At 37.3% G+C, this 17,166-nt stretch overlaps 1 protein-coding gene across 4 annotated transcripts in view; it reads left to right on the top strand.

The window, feature by feature from the left end:
- The window catches only part of CPAP (centrosome assembly and centriole elongation protein), a 62,290-nt gene that overhangs the window by 13,277 nt on the left and 31,847 nt on the right, over positions 1-17,166 (top strand). For 2 of the 4 annotated variants that reach the window (XM_072719742.1, XM_025996616.2), the window contains 6 exons: positions 2,273-2,782; positions 3,325-3,448; positions 10,097-10,396; positions 12,448-12,559; positions 13,395-13,497; positions 13,625-15,257. In XM_072719742.1, the coding sequence (XP_072575843.1) occupies positions 2,339-2,782; positions 3,325-3,448; positions 10,097-10,396; positions 12,448-12,559; positions 13,395-13,497; positions 13,625-15,257 (2,716 nt within the window). In that variant the 5' untranslated portion in view covers positions 2,273-2,338. The remainder of the gene's footprint in view (positions 1-2,272; positions 2,783-3,324; positions 3,449-10,096; positions 10,397-12,447; positions 12,560-13,394; positions 13,498-13,624; positions 15,258-17,166) is intronic. The other 2 variants (XM_025996617.2, XM_072719743.1) reach the window with 1 other exon arrangement.

The following is a 17,166-nucleotide window of genomic DNA, read 5'->3' as shown; positions in this document are numbered from 1 at the left end:
CTGTTCAGCTACTGTCATATTTATTTCCTTCCCTTTATAACAAAACTCCTGGAAAGAGTTAGTTGTCCTCAGTTTCTCATTCTTATATGTATTCCCTCCATTCAAGGTTTTGCAGCCTTCCTCTTCCCCCAGGCTGCTCTCATTGAAGTTATCATGACCTTTACTTTGCTCAATTCCATAGTCTGTTCTCAGTTCTCCTCACCCTTCATCTCTTAACAGCATTTAACACATCTCTTTCTTCCTTAAAACATTTTTTTCACTTAGCCTCAAGGACGCTGTACTTTCTGCATCGTCTCTTTTGTCTACCCTTAGTCACTTAAATGACCTCACCCAGTGTCAAGGCTTTAACTATCTTCTGTACCCTAAGGATACTCATATTTATACTGCACACCATTGGCTTCATCCATGAATCCCATTCTTGTGTGTCCCGCTGCCTATATGGTGGTGACTGGAATGTCTTAAAATGTCTGAAATTCAACTCTTGATCTTTCATTCCCCCAAACCTGTTTCATCCCCAGTTTTTTCCATTTCGGTTAATGGCAACATTGTTCTTCCATTTGCTCAGCCAGAAAATTTTAAGGAATGAAGGGGAGGACCCTGGTGACCTAAGGAGTTTTGGTAGATGATAAAGGAGAACTAGTAGATGATATAGTTAGATCATATGAGGTTCAAAATTTGTTGGTGTTTATGGTGGGGGAAGGAGAATCATCTAGAAGCAAAAAAGGGCAATAAGAAAAACACATATCTACTTCCAGGCCCATGGTATAGAGTATGGGCTCTGTCGGAAGAAGTGTTCTCAGGAAGTTGAGATGAGGTTGACGATAATAGGAGATTTTGCTAGTGATGGACTTTAGGGATGGAGATGGAATAGGCATGTACATGGACATCAGAGTATTAGAGGTAAAGGTAAAGGGTGGCTTAGGAGCCAGGTCCTTCTCATGGTGACTGATGTAAATAAGTTTAAACACATAAAGAGATAAATGCTGAAGAATTCAAGGTAGTTGGCGGTAATGGGGCTGTAAGAATAGGTAGGGGCATCCTGCAAATGAAGGTTTTCAATGTGAAGGCTGGGTCTACTCTGCCTCTCATAGCTGCTCCTTGTCCTTCCTCCACCAGGTCTTTAAGTTTATCTCCTAAAGGAGGGCTCCCTGTCTACCTTATCTGGACTTGCAAATCTCCTTCCCCCACGTAGTTTTAACTCCTTAACAGTTATTACTATATAACATACTGTATAATCTACTTTTATATGCATGTATTTTCTCCACTAGATTCTGACTTACTAACTGCTATATGCCTAGTGACTAAAATAATACCTGGCACAAAGTAAGAACTCAGTGAATATTCATTGAGTAAAATCAGTCATACAGAGGAGGAAGAGCTTATCTTCTGTGTGGTGGCCATTTAAGTTTATTGCACAGTGACTGACTTACACTAGGAATTTGGTTATTTTAGGGTGTGATTCATAGAGAGTAGTTGTCTTATGATATGAACCAATGTAATTTTTACTGTTGAACATTGAATGAGCACAAATACTTTAAAATACTGAATTTATTTTCAATAATACAACCTTAGTTCTGATTTAATTATAACTTAATATTAACAAACATTTATAAAATTTCTTCTGTTTGTCAGGAATGGATGGTGCTAGGCATAGATGAAAATGCAGGTGACTGTATCTTCAAAGAACTGACAGCTTGGTAGATTATAAACACAAAAGCAAAGTACCACTAATACTGAGATGAATGCCAAAATAGTGATGTCAGAGACCTCTGGGAATACAGATGAGGGACTGCTTGGTGGGCAACGGGTTAGAAGGGGAATGAGGCAGTAAGACAAAGTGAGAAACCGTGCCAGTGAAGCCGTGGGGACGGTGGTGACCTTTGTAACTAGAGAAAACATGGGTTCCCCAGTTGGACAAAGAAGCCATGTTGGACTAGGCCCCAAAGCATGGAAGTGTTTAATATGGGTAACATTTGATAGTGATTGTGGCTTTTGGTAATCGAACAACTTAGAAGGTACTTTAACTCCCAGAGTGTTAGGTCAACTGATTTAGTACTTATATAAAATCATCAGTAATCAAATGATTAGAAGGGAACTTGGGTTTTTGATTCACTCAATTTGGATGTTTTTAAGACTTAAAAGAAACCACATAGCTTAATGCCTAACTGGTTGCAGTCTTTGTATTTGAAATATTCAGTAGATTTTTGTGCTAGTTCAAGTTTTCATAGAATAGCTTTAACCATTGCTTTTTGTTGGAATCTTCTTTCTACAGGTTTTGGAAATTAATAGCTCTTCTAGCTTTTACATTATTTAAATATAATAGTGTCATTGAACTAAAATGTTCCTGATGCCAACCTCTTCCGAGTTAAACAGTGGGCAGAGCTTCTTAACCCAGTGGATGACCAATCCTTCTCGGGCTGGGGTCATATTAAATCGTGGATTTCCTATTTTGGAAGCAGATGAAGAAAAGCGAGCAAATGTGAATATTTCTACCAGCTTTCCTGTTAAAGCTTCACGTTTTTCAAATAGCTTCAGCTTTATAAGTGAAGAAGATTCACTTCATGAAGAACAGAAGTTGGAGTCTAACAGCCCTTATAAACTACAGTCAGATAAACCTGAAACACATACAGTATTTCCTTTAACTAAAGAAGGACCACAAATAGTGGCATGTCAAGATGCTCCTGGACACTGGGAAGACAACAAAAATGACTTTATCTCAGATCTTTCGAGTGAATGCAAAGAAGTGGCCTATAAAGACCCACTTTTTAAAAAGCTTGAACAGGTACAACAAGATTCAGCCTAATATGTATTTGTGTTATTTCAAGTTTCTGTTGATGATGAAAAGTTACCTGTTCAGAGCCTCTTATTTCTTCCCCTTTACTGTTAAATCCTCAAAATACTAAATGTTGCCTTTTGTCTAATGTGAACATTATCACAGGTTTGATATGTAAGATATAACACTTGAGGTCACAACGTCTTTAAGTTTCTGTTTTATTTGGTAAAAACTAAATTAGAAATGGTTGATCAAATATTAGGGGGACAAAATTGATCATAAATGTATGGATACCTTCCTATTTTAAGAATCCTTGGATTCAAATGATTTTTTTCTGTTTCTTAATTGGGACAGTCGATACGGTTTCCTTCATAAGAAATAGCATTTTGGAGTTTGGTAGCAGATGTAGTTACTTAGTAATCTCTCTTTGAAACTCTTTATCAGAGATGATATGAAAAGGAAGAGTAGAGGGATTAAGATAAATATAAGGAGCAAAGATCCATAAAGAAATATAAAGTGAGTTTAATCAAATTAATTTTATGTTTGAAAAGCTGAAAGAAGTACAACAGAAGAAGCAGGAACAGCTGAAGAGGCAGCAGTTAGAGCAACTACAAAGACTCATGGAAGAACAAGAGAAGCTGCTTACTATGGTGTCTGGGCAACACACACTCCCAGGTATTTTTTGCTTAGTTAGAGCCTTCACTAAGTACAACAGGGGACAGTTACATACATTTCTCACCTTTAGTTGTTTGGCAGGTTATTACTACCATTTCTCTATCATATACTGTAAATTCCAGTTTTTTTAGGGGCCTTGTAGAGAATTGTGAAATAGTGGTCGTGTTGTATAATTGAGATAAGTGGGAACTATGCCATTCTGGAGCATGTGTGTCCTGCTTAAAGGCATTCATATTTATTTATATTAAAATTTTAAGAAGACGTAGCAGCATAAAAGATCTACAGCCAAATTTGGCCCAGAGTTCCTGGCTTACAATCTTTGCCTGAAGAATAAAAAACTCCTTGGGGTCATAAAATTAAATATGTATAGAAGGGGATCCCTGGGTGGCGCAGCGGTTTGGCGCCTGCCTTTGACCCAGGGCGCGATCCTGGAGACCCGGGATCGAATCCCACGTCGGGCTCCCGGTGCATGGAGCCTGCTTCTCCCTCTGCCTGTGTCTCTGCCTCTCTCTCTCTCTCTCTGTGACTATCATAAATAAATTAAAAAAAATATATATGTATAGAAGCCACTCTGCTGAGCAGAAGAACCACACCAAAGATGTTTTCTATGGTGGTAGATGACAGAATTGATTTGTTGTATGCTAGATCAATTACAAGAAAGAATGACAGGATTATCAGGAGAAAATAAACCTGTTGAATGTGATCTAGAACAGTGGTTTTAAAAGTTGTTTGACCATCCCACATTATAACAAAAACATTTAAACTCATAATTTCAAAGAAATCTCATAAATCAGTCCTTATTGGTGAGCCTGGCATGTAGCAAGGATATTTTCTATTTATTTTATCCTATTCTTGGTCATTAAAAAAAATGCCAGTTGTGATTCTGATGATAAAATTACTAATAGATTGTGTCCCACAGTTTAGATCTGGAGCAGTGTGTTTGCTTCTCAGGGCAACCTTTAAGAGACACACTACTGATTTAGGAAAAGTGCCTGTTCTGTTCAGAGGTTGCACTGGGAATTGAGAATACAGAGAAGAAAAGACATTGGCAGAGGAGTGTGTGAAGTGTAGCTGGATGGGATTTGGGGATTGGTAGTAGTAGTAGTAATGAGAGATGTACCAAATGAAGAATGGTTTAGAGAATAGGATGTTTATCTAAGCAAATATAGAGAACATAGTGTGTGTCTTGAACTAGTTGAATGGTTCAGGGTTCCTTTATGTAATACATAAAGAGGATAATCAGGATCATTTAAATAACAACCTGTGATAGATATAGCACTATGGTAGAGCAATAAGAAAGCAGATTTCAATGTTCTTAATATAACAACTAACCCTAATCAGTTATAGAACATTGCTTTTAGGGCAATGGTTTTCATAGTTTGGTCTCAGGACCACTTAATAATACTCTTATATTACTGAGGACCCCAGAGAGCATTTGTTATATGGGTTATAGCTGTTGATATTTACTGTATCAGAAATTAAAATAGAGAAATTTAAGAACTAATTCACTTAAAATAATAACCAGTTACATGTTATCATAACTAACATTTTTTTTTTTAAGATTTTATTTATTTGGCAGAGACAGCACAAGCAGGGGGAGTGGCAGATAGAGGGAGAGGGAGAAGTAGACTCCCTGCTGAGCACTGCGGGACTCTATCCCAGGAACCTGGGATCACTACCTGAGCCAAAGGCAGATGCTCAACTACTGAGCCACCCAGGCACTCCATAGCTAACATTTTTTTTTTAATTTTTAATTTAATTTTATTATTTTTTTAATCTTATAAATTTATTTTTTATTGGTGTTCAATTTGCCAACATATAGAATAACACCCAGTGCTCATCCTGTCAAGTGCCCACCTCAGTGCCTGTCACCCAGTCACCCCCACCCCCTGCCCACCACCCTTTCCGCCACCCCTACCTCGTTTCCCAGAGTTAGGAGTTTTTCATAACATTTTTTAAAATTTTATTTATTTATTCATGAACATTTTTTTAAAGATTTTATTTATTTATTCATTTATTCTTAACATTTTTAAAGATTTTATTTATTTATTCATGATTTTATTTATTTATTCAGAGAGAGAGAGGGGCAGAGGGAGAAGCAGGCTCTCTGCAGGGAGCCCGATGTGGGACTCAATCCCTGGACTCCAGGATCATGCCCTGGGCTGAAGGCAGCGCTAAACTGCTGAGCCACCTGGGCTGCCATAGCTAACTTTTTTTTTTTTCTTCAATTTTTTTTATTGGAATTCAATTTGCCAATATATACCATAACACCCAGGGCTCATCCCGCCAAGTGCCCCCCTCAGTGCCCATCACCCAGTCACCCCAACCCTCTGCCCACCTCCCTTTCCACTACCCCTTGCTCGTTTGCCAGAGTTAGGTGTCTTTCATGTTTTGTCACCCTCACTGATATTTTCACTCATTTTTTCTCCTTTCCCTTTATTCCCTTCACTATTTTTTATTTATTTTTATTTTTTTAATAAATTTTTTATTGGTGTTCAATTTGTCAACATACAGAATAACACCCAGTGCTCATCCTGTCAAGTGTCCACCTCAGTGCCCGCCACCCAGTCACCCCCACCCCCCGCCCACCTCCCCTTCCACCACCCCTAGTTCGTTTCCCAGAGTTAGGAGTCTTTCATCTTCTGTCTCCCTTTCTGATATTTCCCACTTATTTTTTCTCCTTTCCCCTTTATTCCCTTTCACTATTTTTTATATTCCCCAAATGAATGAGACCATATAATGTTTGTCCTTCTCCGATTGACTTATTTCACTCAGCATAATACCCTCCAGTTCCATCCACGTCGAAGCAAATGGTGGGTATTTGTCGTTTCTAATGGCTGAGTAATATTCCATTGTATACATAAACCACATCTTTATCCATTCATCTTTCGATGGACACTGAGGCTTCTTCCACAGTTTGGCTATTGTGGACATTGCTGCTATAAACATTGGGGTGCATGCAGGTGTTCCAGCGTTTCACTGTATCTGTATCTTTGGGGTAAATCCCCAGCAGTGCAATTGCTGGGTCATAGGGCAGATCTATTTTTAACTCTTTGAAAAACCTCCACACAGTTTTCCAGAGTGGCTGTAACAGTTCACATTCCCAGCAACAGTGCAGGAGGGTTCCCCTTTCTCCACATCCTCTCCAACATTTGTTATTTCCTGTCTTGTTAATTTTCCCCATTCTCACTGGTGTGAGGTGGTATCTCATTGTGGTTTTGATTTGTATTTCCCTGATGGCCAGTGATGTAGAGCATTTCCTCATGTGCTTGTTGGCCATGTCTATGTCTTCCTCTGTGAAATTTCTGTTCCTGTCTTTTGCCCATTTCATGATTGGATTGTTTGTTTCTTGGATGTTGAATTTAATAAGTTCTTTATAGATCTTGGATACTAGCCCTTTACTGATATGTCATTTGCAAATATCGTCTCCCATTCTGTAGGTTGTCTTTTAGTTTTGTTAACTATTTTGCTTTGCAGAAGCTTTTTATCTTGATGAAGTCCCAATACATTTTTGCTTTTGTTTCCCTTGCCTTCATAGATGTATCTTGCAAGAAGTTGCTGTGGCCAAGTTCAAAAAGGGTGTTGCCTGTGTCCTCCTCTAGGATTTTGATGGATTCTTGTCTCACATTTAGAGCTTTCATCCATTTTGAGTTTATCTTTGTGTATGGTGTAAGAGAATGGTCTAGTTTCATTCTTCTGCCATGTGGATGTCTAATTTTCCCAGCACCATTTATTGAAGAGACTGTCTTTTTTTTCCAGTAGATAGTTTTTCCTGCTTTGTTGAATATTAGTTGACCATAGAGCTGAGGGTCCACTTCTGGATTCTCTATTCTGCTCCATTGATCTATGTGTCTGTTTTTGTGCCAGTACCACACTGTCTTGATGACTGGTTTGTAGTACAACCTGAAATCTGGCATTTGATGCCCCCAGCTCTGGTTTTCTTTTTTAATATTCCCCTGGCTATTCGGGGTCTTTTCTAATTCCACACAAATTTTAAGATGATTTGTTCCAACTCTCTGAAGAAAGTCCATGGTATTTTGATAGGGATTGCATTAAATGTGTAAATTAACCTGGTAACATTGACATTTTCCCATTATCAATTCTTCCAGTCCATGAGCATGGAATATTTTTCCATCTCTTTGTGTTCCCAGTTTCTTTCAGAAGTGTTCTGTAGTTTTTAGGGTATAGATCCTTTACCTCTTTGGTTAACATTTTTTAATGAAAAGGCTTCTCTAAAAAATTAGAAGAATGGCAGTTTTATATTTTTGAAAATCTCTTTTTAACTTCTGTCTTAAAAGAGCTCAGCTTCTATCTGCTTCTGTGTTCAACCTCTTAAGTTATATTGTTTTGCTTGAAGTATGTGAAAAAAAATTCAGCTTCACATGGGTGTTTAATTGGAAAAAGGAAAGAGGAGTACTGTAATAGCCTTTTCAGGTACTTGTGGTTATTTCTTTGATGGTACACCCAAATCTAACAAGTGGCCGTTTCTTAGTGGTGATTCACAGTATAGAGTCTGAAACAATACTAATGTACTTTTTTATACTCTGTTACATAAAATACATTGAATATCTTGGCTTTTTTTTTTATCTTGGCATTTTGAATGACTCTTTTATCATGCATGATCTGATAAAATTGTGCTTTGGTTACTTGGAAAATAGTGGTTCACTGAATTATTTGGGTCTTTAAAATACTGTAATATCAAAAAAAGTATATCCATTAGTACACTACAGATCTCATCATAAAAGGCCTGAAGTATTATGAAGCTGTTAAGCCCATAGTGGTAGACATATTTAATGAGTTCTCATTTGTACTTGAAAGTTCAAATTTTACCGTTCTTAACAAATACTGTCAGTTATTTTCCTTGAAGTAACTAGCTCACTTGTTTCATTTTTGTGGAAATATTTATCTGCCAAGTACCAAGTTTCAAGTAAAAATGATCTTTGAGAGAAGTTGTTAGTTGAGCTTACAACTCAAAAAATGACACAGCCATGTCTTGGTTTGTAGCAGAAGTGATTTATGTATACTTTTTGTTTTGTCCAATACAATGTTCAAAAGATGTGTACTCAACAGTTAAAATTCAATTAAAAAATTAATAATTTTTGTAACTTTACCTAGGACATTCTTAAGGAAAACTGTTTTTTCTTTTCTTTCTTTGTTTTTAACTGCAAGTGCCTGGTGGTGACTCACACAGTGACTGCTAGCACAGTTGGGTGCTGCTGTCCTGCTTTTGAGTGAAGACACCAGGAACTTCCATTTTGTTCTTGCATATCAGTGCATGTGTTGGCAAAGTGAAAAAGGCAAATACTATCTTTATATTTTATGAAAATAGATGTGACCTGGTAGATGCTGTGAAAGAATCTTAGAGACCTTCAGGGGTTTGCAGACCATACAGTTTGAGAACTGCTACTTTGGGCTATTGCACTTTTATCAAAGCCATCTTCAGTCTGAAGTGGGATGACTATTAGTCAAAAATATTTGGATAGGGAGAGTATTATTGTAAAGGAAAGGAGGTCAAACCTGATAATCAGGACCTACCTGATTTCCAGTTTTATTTGTGGGCTGGAGGTGAGGCAGATGGGTATGAGCCATCCAGGCGCTGCTAAAGGTTTTATTTTTAAGTAATATCTACAATCAATGTGGGGTTGAACTCCCAATCCTGAGAGCAAGAGTCACATGCTCTACTGCCTGAGCCAGCCAGGTTGCCCTCACTTCTAAATTTTGTTGAGACATTCTAGGATAAGAGAGATATAGTGGCAGGATTTCAAGGGGATGGTACAGCAGGTAGGATGGAGATTTGCCATCTACCGTTCAAGAATTAGAAATTAGAGATATATTAAAAAAAAAGAAATTAGAGATACATAGAAGAAGAATCTCTGTGTTTATTTCAAAAGCAGAGACTAAAAAAAAAAAACAGTCTAGAAGTAATACAGGAAATTTAGAAACTACAGAAATGTACAAAACAGAAAAGTCATCCATAATTCTACACCTGAAGATACCAAAATGTTAACAGTAATCTAGAGGAAAGTTGTTTTTCAAGGCTGTGACACAGGGCAGTTGTCATTAGGAACTATTCAGATGGGATCCCTGGGTGGCGCAGCGGTTTGGCGCCTGCCTTTGGCCCAGGGCGCGATCCTGGAGACCCGGGATCGAATCCCACGTCAGGCTCCCAGTGCATGGAGCCTGCTTCTCCCTCTGCCTGTGTCTCTGCCTCTCTCTCTCACTGTGTGCCTATCATAAATAAATAAAAATTAAAAAAAAAAAAAAAAAAAAAAAAAGGAACTATTCAGATCATTTGTAGCCATCTGCATTGGTGCTCTCTGTGTTTGTCGTGGGGTTTCAGAGTTGGCAATTCCAGCAGTGTTTCTTATAGATGGAACATGAATGATGCCTTCCAGAATTTGCAGTACTGCAGCTCTGCCAGGTATCCTCTGTCTGCACATGAATTGTAGTATAAATATACCCTTAACTAAAATTATGCAAGAGTCATTTTTAGACTTTTAAAATGTCATGAATTTGTTGGAGAGTGTTTCCTAATAAAGAAGAAAAACACTTTTTTCACTTTGGAGAAAACCTGGTGAGTAGGCATCACTAACAGAAAAGAAAATATCCTAGAAAGTTAATAGTTTTAATGATTTTTTTAATTGCAAGGTTTAACCCTACTGCCTGATGATCAGAGCCAGAAGTACAGATCTCCAGGAAGTCCAACCACCCTAGAGAAAAACACCCCCTTCTTATCATCATATATCCATCAGAATCAAACCCAAGAAAAAATACACACTTCCAGTGTTTTAGCTGATGAACAAAACAACTTCTGTAGAATTACTCATCCAGATTTTGTCTTAACTTCAAAAAGTGGTGCTTCTCTCAGTTTGTTTTGTGAGGCACAGTATCAAGAAGCACTTGTGAAAAAAAACGATCTGAAGGAAGAAAACCATAACCATTCTAGAGGTGAGTTATTTCTCTCTTCTGTATCTAATTAGCAGTGTTATCAAGGTGTGCTAAGATAAGTCCTTTCTGCATTTTTTTCTTGTCCCCTGTGTCTTTAATTCTGAGCCCCTACATGTTGCACAGTCACTGATCCTGGATTGGATATAGAGCTGGACATAGAATTTGTGACTTTCTAAGAACAATTGCAGTACTCATGCTGACTTCATACCTCACAGGATAGTGCAGGGTCTTCAAGGTAGTGAGTTCCTTGTATGCCATTTTAATTTGAGAGCTTAGAAATAGTTTGAGGTTAATTTAAAATGTGCATGGTGATGGTGGTGGGAGGACATGGTAGAAGATGTGAAATGTAGGAAATAGGTTCGTGATGGCAGTTAATTATTCAGAAAAGAAATCCCCTCCAACCCCGGACATTCCATTTGTCCTCACTGCATCTCTGTAATCCCAGCACCTAGCATGTTCCTGCCAGAGTACTGGCAGTGTCTGATGATCTGAACTCATGGAGCTCTCAGGGCATTTGCTTCTGGTCTTTTTTTTTTTTTTAACTCCTTTTTCTATGCCCTACTCCCCCCTCCACTTTTTTTTTTTTTTTTTTTTTTTTACATTTTGTAACTGTGGAATATTATATAATTGTGTTCTTTGCCCTCTCAACATGGAAAATAGAAAATGGTTATGGTACGTTCTGTAGTCTTCATAACCATAATTTTTTTTTTTAAGATTTTATTTATTTATTCATGAGAGACTGAGAGGCAGAGACACAGGCAGAAGGAGAAGCAGGCTCCATGCCGGGACCCTGACGTGGGACTCGATCCTGGGTATGCAGGATCAGGCCCTGGGCTGAAAGCAGCGCTAAACCGCTGAGCCACCCAGGCTGCCCCCTAACCATAATATTAATGGTTGTCATCATTATGCTAGTCGTCAAATAATGTACCAGTATTTAATATTCTCTGCAGTAGGGCTGAGTTGTTTCTCCATATTTTGAATTTAAATTTAATTTTCAATTTTAATGGTGTTTTCATGAATATGTTCTTTGGAGTAATAAAAAATATACATATGACAAGGTGTCTACACTTACTACTTATACTTAGGATTGGGCACCTTTGTGCATAATAGTTTATTTCTAATTTAGAATAGTTCCTTAGAATGGAAGATCTGATGCCTTTAAAATATTTTTAAACAGTATACTCTCTTAATCTTTTATTTTGGAAAATGATGATCATCCGGAAAACTTAAAAGTCCACTGCAATGATTAGCAGTAGACCTTGATTCAACAGTTAATATTTTGTCATATTTACTTTCTATATATATTTGTATTGTGTATATATATTTATACCTACCTCTGTATCTCTGTCTACATTTGTATGTAATTTGCTCAGTCATTTCATTGCAAGTAACATGCAGACATTATATCATTTTAAATATTTCAGCATGCATCAAGTAAAAAATTAGAACATCCTTCTGTACAGCCCCAATACTATTCTGTAATACTCAAATCCATTTTAGAATTCCTATTATTCCAAAAATATCTTTTAAAGGTTTTTTTTAATAAGTTCCAGTCAAATTCATCTATTACATTTTGTTGTTAGGGCTCTATAGTCATTTTTAATTTAGAAAAGCCCACACTTTCATACCATTAACCTTTTGGAGAGTGTCATGTTTTAATTAGGGTTTTATAGTTTATTTTTCTCATATTAAAGAAATCCTTGAGTGTTCTAAAATCTTTGGCATATATTACTTTTTTTTTTTTTAAGATTGATTTATTTCAGAGAGAGAGAGTATGGGTGAAGGGGTGGAGGGAAGGACAGAGAGAGTGGGAGAGAGGTAAACTCACTGCTAAGCATGGAGCCCATTGTGGGGCTCACTCCTACAACCCTGAGACCATGATCTGAGCTGAAATCAAGAGTTGGCTGTCCACTTGACTGAGCCACCCATGTACCCTGGTATAACATTACTTTTGAGAAATATTTTTTTAGCATAGTAACTTGTAAAATTCTCAAGTTTTAAGATTTTATTCTTTATCTTTTGGAACTGAATTTTCCTAATTTTTATCCTAGGAGAAGATATTTTACCATGTTGGGAGAAAGTGACCGAACCGATTCAGGAAGGGAATGATGAGAATGTAAACAAAATTGGTGGTTCTTCAGAAGTGGCTAATATTGAAGAAAGGTATCATCTATGTTGGAAGGAATAAGAAAAGTGACAGTTTAATGTAATAGCCAGCTATTAAGATAGAACATTTTCTTTTTTTTTGAAAGACCCATGGTTTTATTGTTTTTGTTTGAATATGCTTTTAAGTATAATGTTGAAGATACGACTTATCACATTGTTAGCAACAGATAACAGTTGGGGAGATACATTAGTTCAAGTACCTTTGACATTGTATTGGAAGAACTGAGCAGTTTTTTCACCAAAGAGAAAAAATCTGGATAAAATCAGTCTTCTCTCAAATAGTTAAGCAAATCCCGTTTTGGCAAAGACAGAAACAAATTAATATGGAATCTCACTTTTGTTGTCACCTATAAGTTATAATTAGGTAAGTTTGGTTACAGAATTTAAAAATCTTATAACACAGATAAAATAATACTGAGGTTTATTATTTTCTTAGATATTTGAAATATTTTAATATATGTTATGGATGGGCAAATGATTTCTGATTATTGCTCTATTTAGATTGTCAAGGCTCCTTAAAGATGGATATTTGATGAACTATTAAAAATTATTTTAAAGTGATACAATGAATATGTTATTTCAAAAGTTAGTTTACAGGCATTGTATGGACTTCAGAAGATTTTTTTTAAATCATGTGTAGAGTGTTGTATGTTTATGTATTTTGGGAGATGGAGTGGGATTATAGCTTTCATTGGATTCTTAGAGGGGGGTCTGTGACTTTGAAAAAGGTTAGTTCGTAGTGTAGTTAAGGGTGTCTGTGTCAGGCACACTAACTGTCAGATATTCACCACATCTTTATTTGCATATTCAATAATTTTATTTTTATGATTAGACCTATTAAAGCTGCTATCAGAGAAAGGAAACAGACATTTGAAGACTACTTAGAAGAACAAATTCAACTGGAAGAGCAAGAACTGAAACGAAAACAGCTAAGGGTAGGCATTTCCGCTATTCTGATTAAGTTAGCTAAGGCTTTAGAGATTTGTTTATAGTTTGTGTTAATAATAACTTTGAGATAACTTGGATATACAGAATTAATTCAAATATTTTTCTCTATTTTAGGAAGCAGAAGGGTCATTCCTAATCAAAGCAAAACCAAAACAACCATTCTTGAAACGAGGAGAAGGTTTAGCTAGATTTACTAATGCTAAATCTAAGTCTCAGAAAGGGAGAGAAAGTAAACTAGTGACTAATCAGAGCATTTCAGAGGACCAACCTCTGTTTAAAATGGATAGACAACAATTCCAGCGGAAAACTGCTCTTATAAATAAGGAACTGTGTACAGAGAACCCTCCCATTAAAAAGAGCAATAAAGGTAGAGCCAAGAGTGGTTTTGTCACACTCAATCAGAAGCCAAAAGTGCTTAAGAATAGTAACAGGAGAAGTCTTCCTCCATCAGGATTGAAAATACCAGGAGGGAAGAAATGTGATGGGCAGTTTAGAGACCAGATCAAACTAGAAAAAAAAGTTGAGTCTAATAATAGAGAAAATGTACCCGAGTGTGCAAAACCTTGTGATATTGGTTGCAAAGTCTGGAATAAGACACAAGGTAAAGACAAACTTCCTCTTTCGGCAGGACTGGTCAGCTGCATGTCTTCTAGTAGCCCCAAAAATGAGACCTTGAAAAAGTCAGAATCTTCTCTTGATATTTCTCTTCAGAAAAAGTTAGAGAATTGGGAAAGAGAAAAGGAAAAGGAAAATTTGGAGTTAGATGAATTTTTGTTTTTGGAACAAGCTGCTGATGAAATATCGTTTTCCAGTAATTCCTCATTTGTACTGAAGATCTTAGAGAGGGACCAGCAGATCTGCAAAGGTCACCAGCTGTCTTCTACCCCTGTCAAAGCTGTACTACAGCAGGAGATGGGGACACTGGATCCTGTTACTCAGTGTAACCACAGTGAGGCCCCAGACTGTACAGAACCTGGAAATGAGGATGAATGTGAAATCACACCTGACCAACCTGATTCAGCATTCTCACCTGAAGGATATAGGGAACAGTCCTGTGAAGTCAGTAGGAGAGCATTCCAAATGAGCACTTCTGAAAACCAGACTCGGTGGAATGTGAGCAATGATGAAGGTGTCATGGAGAGTGACAGTAGCACAGACTCCGAGGAGCAACTTGACATTACCATAAAGCCATCAACTGAGGATAAAGAGAGGGGTTTCAGCAGCAGGGAAGATAGTCCACAAGTCTGTGATGGTAAGGGGCCTTTTAGGGATGCTGGGACTCAAGAAGATGATAAAAAGAGAGATGTTGATTTAGATCTGTCAGATAAAGATTATAGTAGCGATGAGTCTGTCATTATAGAAAGCTTGAAAAACAAAGTTTCTGAGTCCTCAAGAAGACCTTCATCCATAAGTACAAGTGAAATTGACTTTGACGATGAAAGAACTTGGACTGACCTGGAAGAGAATTCATTTAAACATGATGCTGTTCTTGGGAATGAGGCCATTTATGGGACTCCTCAAACAGCCTACCCTAAGGATGAAATATGTGTATTGGACAAAACAATAAAAAGGAAAGTTGCACCAGTCAAAAAGGGAGAAGACTTGAGCAAACCCAGTAGGAGCACAAGCCCTCCTCCTACATCGGATCTCATGATGAAATTCTTCCCTGCTTTGAAATTGAAACCAAAAGCAGGTTCACACTTAGGAAATGAACCCAAGTTAAACCCAAGTCAAGACCAACCACCTGGTAAGCAGCATTATAAAATAGGTATTGGTATGTTATAAATTTCACATTTACCTTATCAGTCTGCTGTCAGAATGCTTAAAATCCTAATCTTTCTCATTGCTCAGTAGTGTAATTAGGTGATTTGTTTTGTAGATCTAAATAATAGTCACTAGAATAAAAGGTTGGGATGCATTGTGATTTCAGATTTTTCAAATTTAAGCCTATGCCTTATTCTCAAGGATTTATTTATTTATTCAATTTTATTTTTAAAGATCTTATTTATTATTCATGAGAGACACAGAGAGAGGCAGACATAGGCAGAGGGAGAAGCAGGCTCCCTGTAGGGAGCCTGATGTGGGCCTCGATCCCAGGACCCTGGGATCACAACCTGAGCCAAAGGCAGATGGTCAACCACTGAGCCACCCAGGTGCCCCTCTTAAGGCTTTAGAATTAATTAATTTATTGTAAAGTGAGATAATACTTTTATAACCAGAGAGTACCCAATTTATGGTTTGTGTAACATGAACTTTTGTGTATGCGCTTTTTAAAATGACTATGTTTTTACTTAATTTTTTTGCTACCTCATGCACTGACTTGCTAAATAGGACCAAGAAGAAACACAGTGAAATTGAAGTGTCCTTTCTTCCCTGGACATGGACTCCTAGTTCCCTTTCCTAGAGGAACTTACATTCCCATTTCATTTGTGTATTCTAGAAAGATTCTGTGCATATGAAAGCATATACGGGGGGGATGGGTATATAATCTTTCTATACAAATGAAAACACGTTTTTTTATATACCATTCTTCACCTTTTTTTTTAAAGATTTTATTAATTTCATTTATTTGAGAGAGCATATGACGAGGATGGGGAGGAGGGGAGATGAGGGATGCAGGGAGAGGGAGAGGGAGAAGCAGACTTCCTGTTGCGTGTAGAACCCAACACAGGTTTCAAACTCAGACCCTGAGATCATGACCTGAGCCAAAGGCAGACCCTCAACCACTGAGACACCCAGGCATCCCTGATGGGCATTTTTTTTTTTAAGAATTTATTTATTTATTCGCGCGAGAGAGAGACAGAGACACAGGCAGAGGGAGAAGCAGGCCCCACACAGGGAGCCGGACATGGGACTCGATCCCAGGTCTCCAGGATCAGGCCCTGAGCTGAAGGCGGTGCTAAACTGATGAGCCACCTGGGCTGCCCCTGATGATGGGCTTTTAAAACTCATGTTGAAAAACTCCTTTCCATTATATCATATTATAAACTCTGAATGCCTAGGAAGGCATAAGTGCTTTAAAATACAAATTATAACTTAAACTAATACTCTGATTTTAAAAATAGTTCTTTTTGCAGAAAGTTTGGAAGCTTATAGAATAAAAAGTGTTTACAACTATCCAAAGTTGATGTGATATCATTTTGAGATATTTCCTTCTAGTCATTTTTCCCATGTATTTTTAATATGGTACAGGTATTTGTTAAAACTTACCTTATCTGGGGCACCTGGATGGCTTAGTTGGTTAAGTATTTGCCTTAGGCTGAGGTCATGATCCCAGCGTCCTGGGATTAATCCCTGCATTGGGCTCCCTGCTCAGTGGGGAGTCTGCTTCTCCCTCTGCCACTCTTCCTGCTCATTCTCTCTCTCAAATAAATAAATAAATAGAATCTTAAAAAAAAACTTACCTTTCTTTTTTGACCAAGTGTATAATATATGTTGTCTTTAAAACTTTGTGTATTTTAAAAATGCATGCAGAACATTATATGAACACATTATTTTATTCAGTAATTTCCTTAATGTTGGATACTTATTATTTTTCACTATTAGGAATAACTCTACAAGGCATATTTTTGTGCAAAAATAAGTTTTTCAAAAGGGTAGTGGAAGGACAAGTATTGGCTATTTACTCTTTAAATAGGAAATTTGGTATGGAAAAA

The sequence above is a fragment of the Vulpes vulpes genome, chromosome 9, assembly GCF_048418805.1.
Source record: "Vulpes vulpes isolate BD-2025 chromosome 9, VulVul3, whole genome shotgun sequence".
NCBI classification, from domain to species: domain Eukaryota; kingdom Metazoa; phylum Chordata; class Mammalia; order Carnivora; family Canidae; genus Vulpes; species Vulpes vulpes.
The sequence above is the reverse complement of the archived record's forward strand: the minus strand, read 5'-3'. Positions and strand labels throughout refer to the sequence as shown.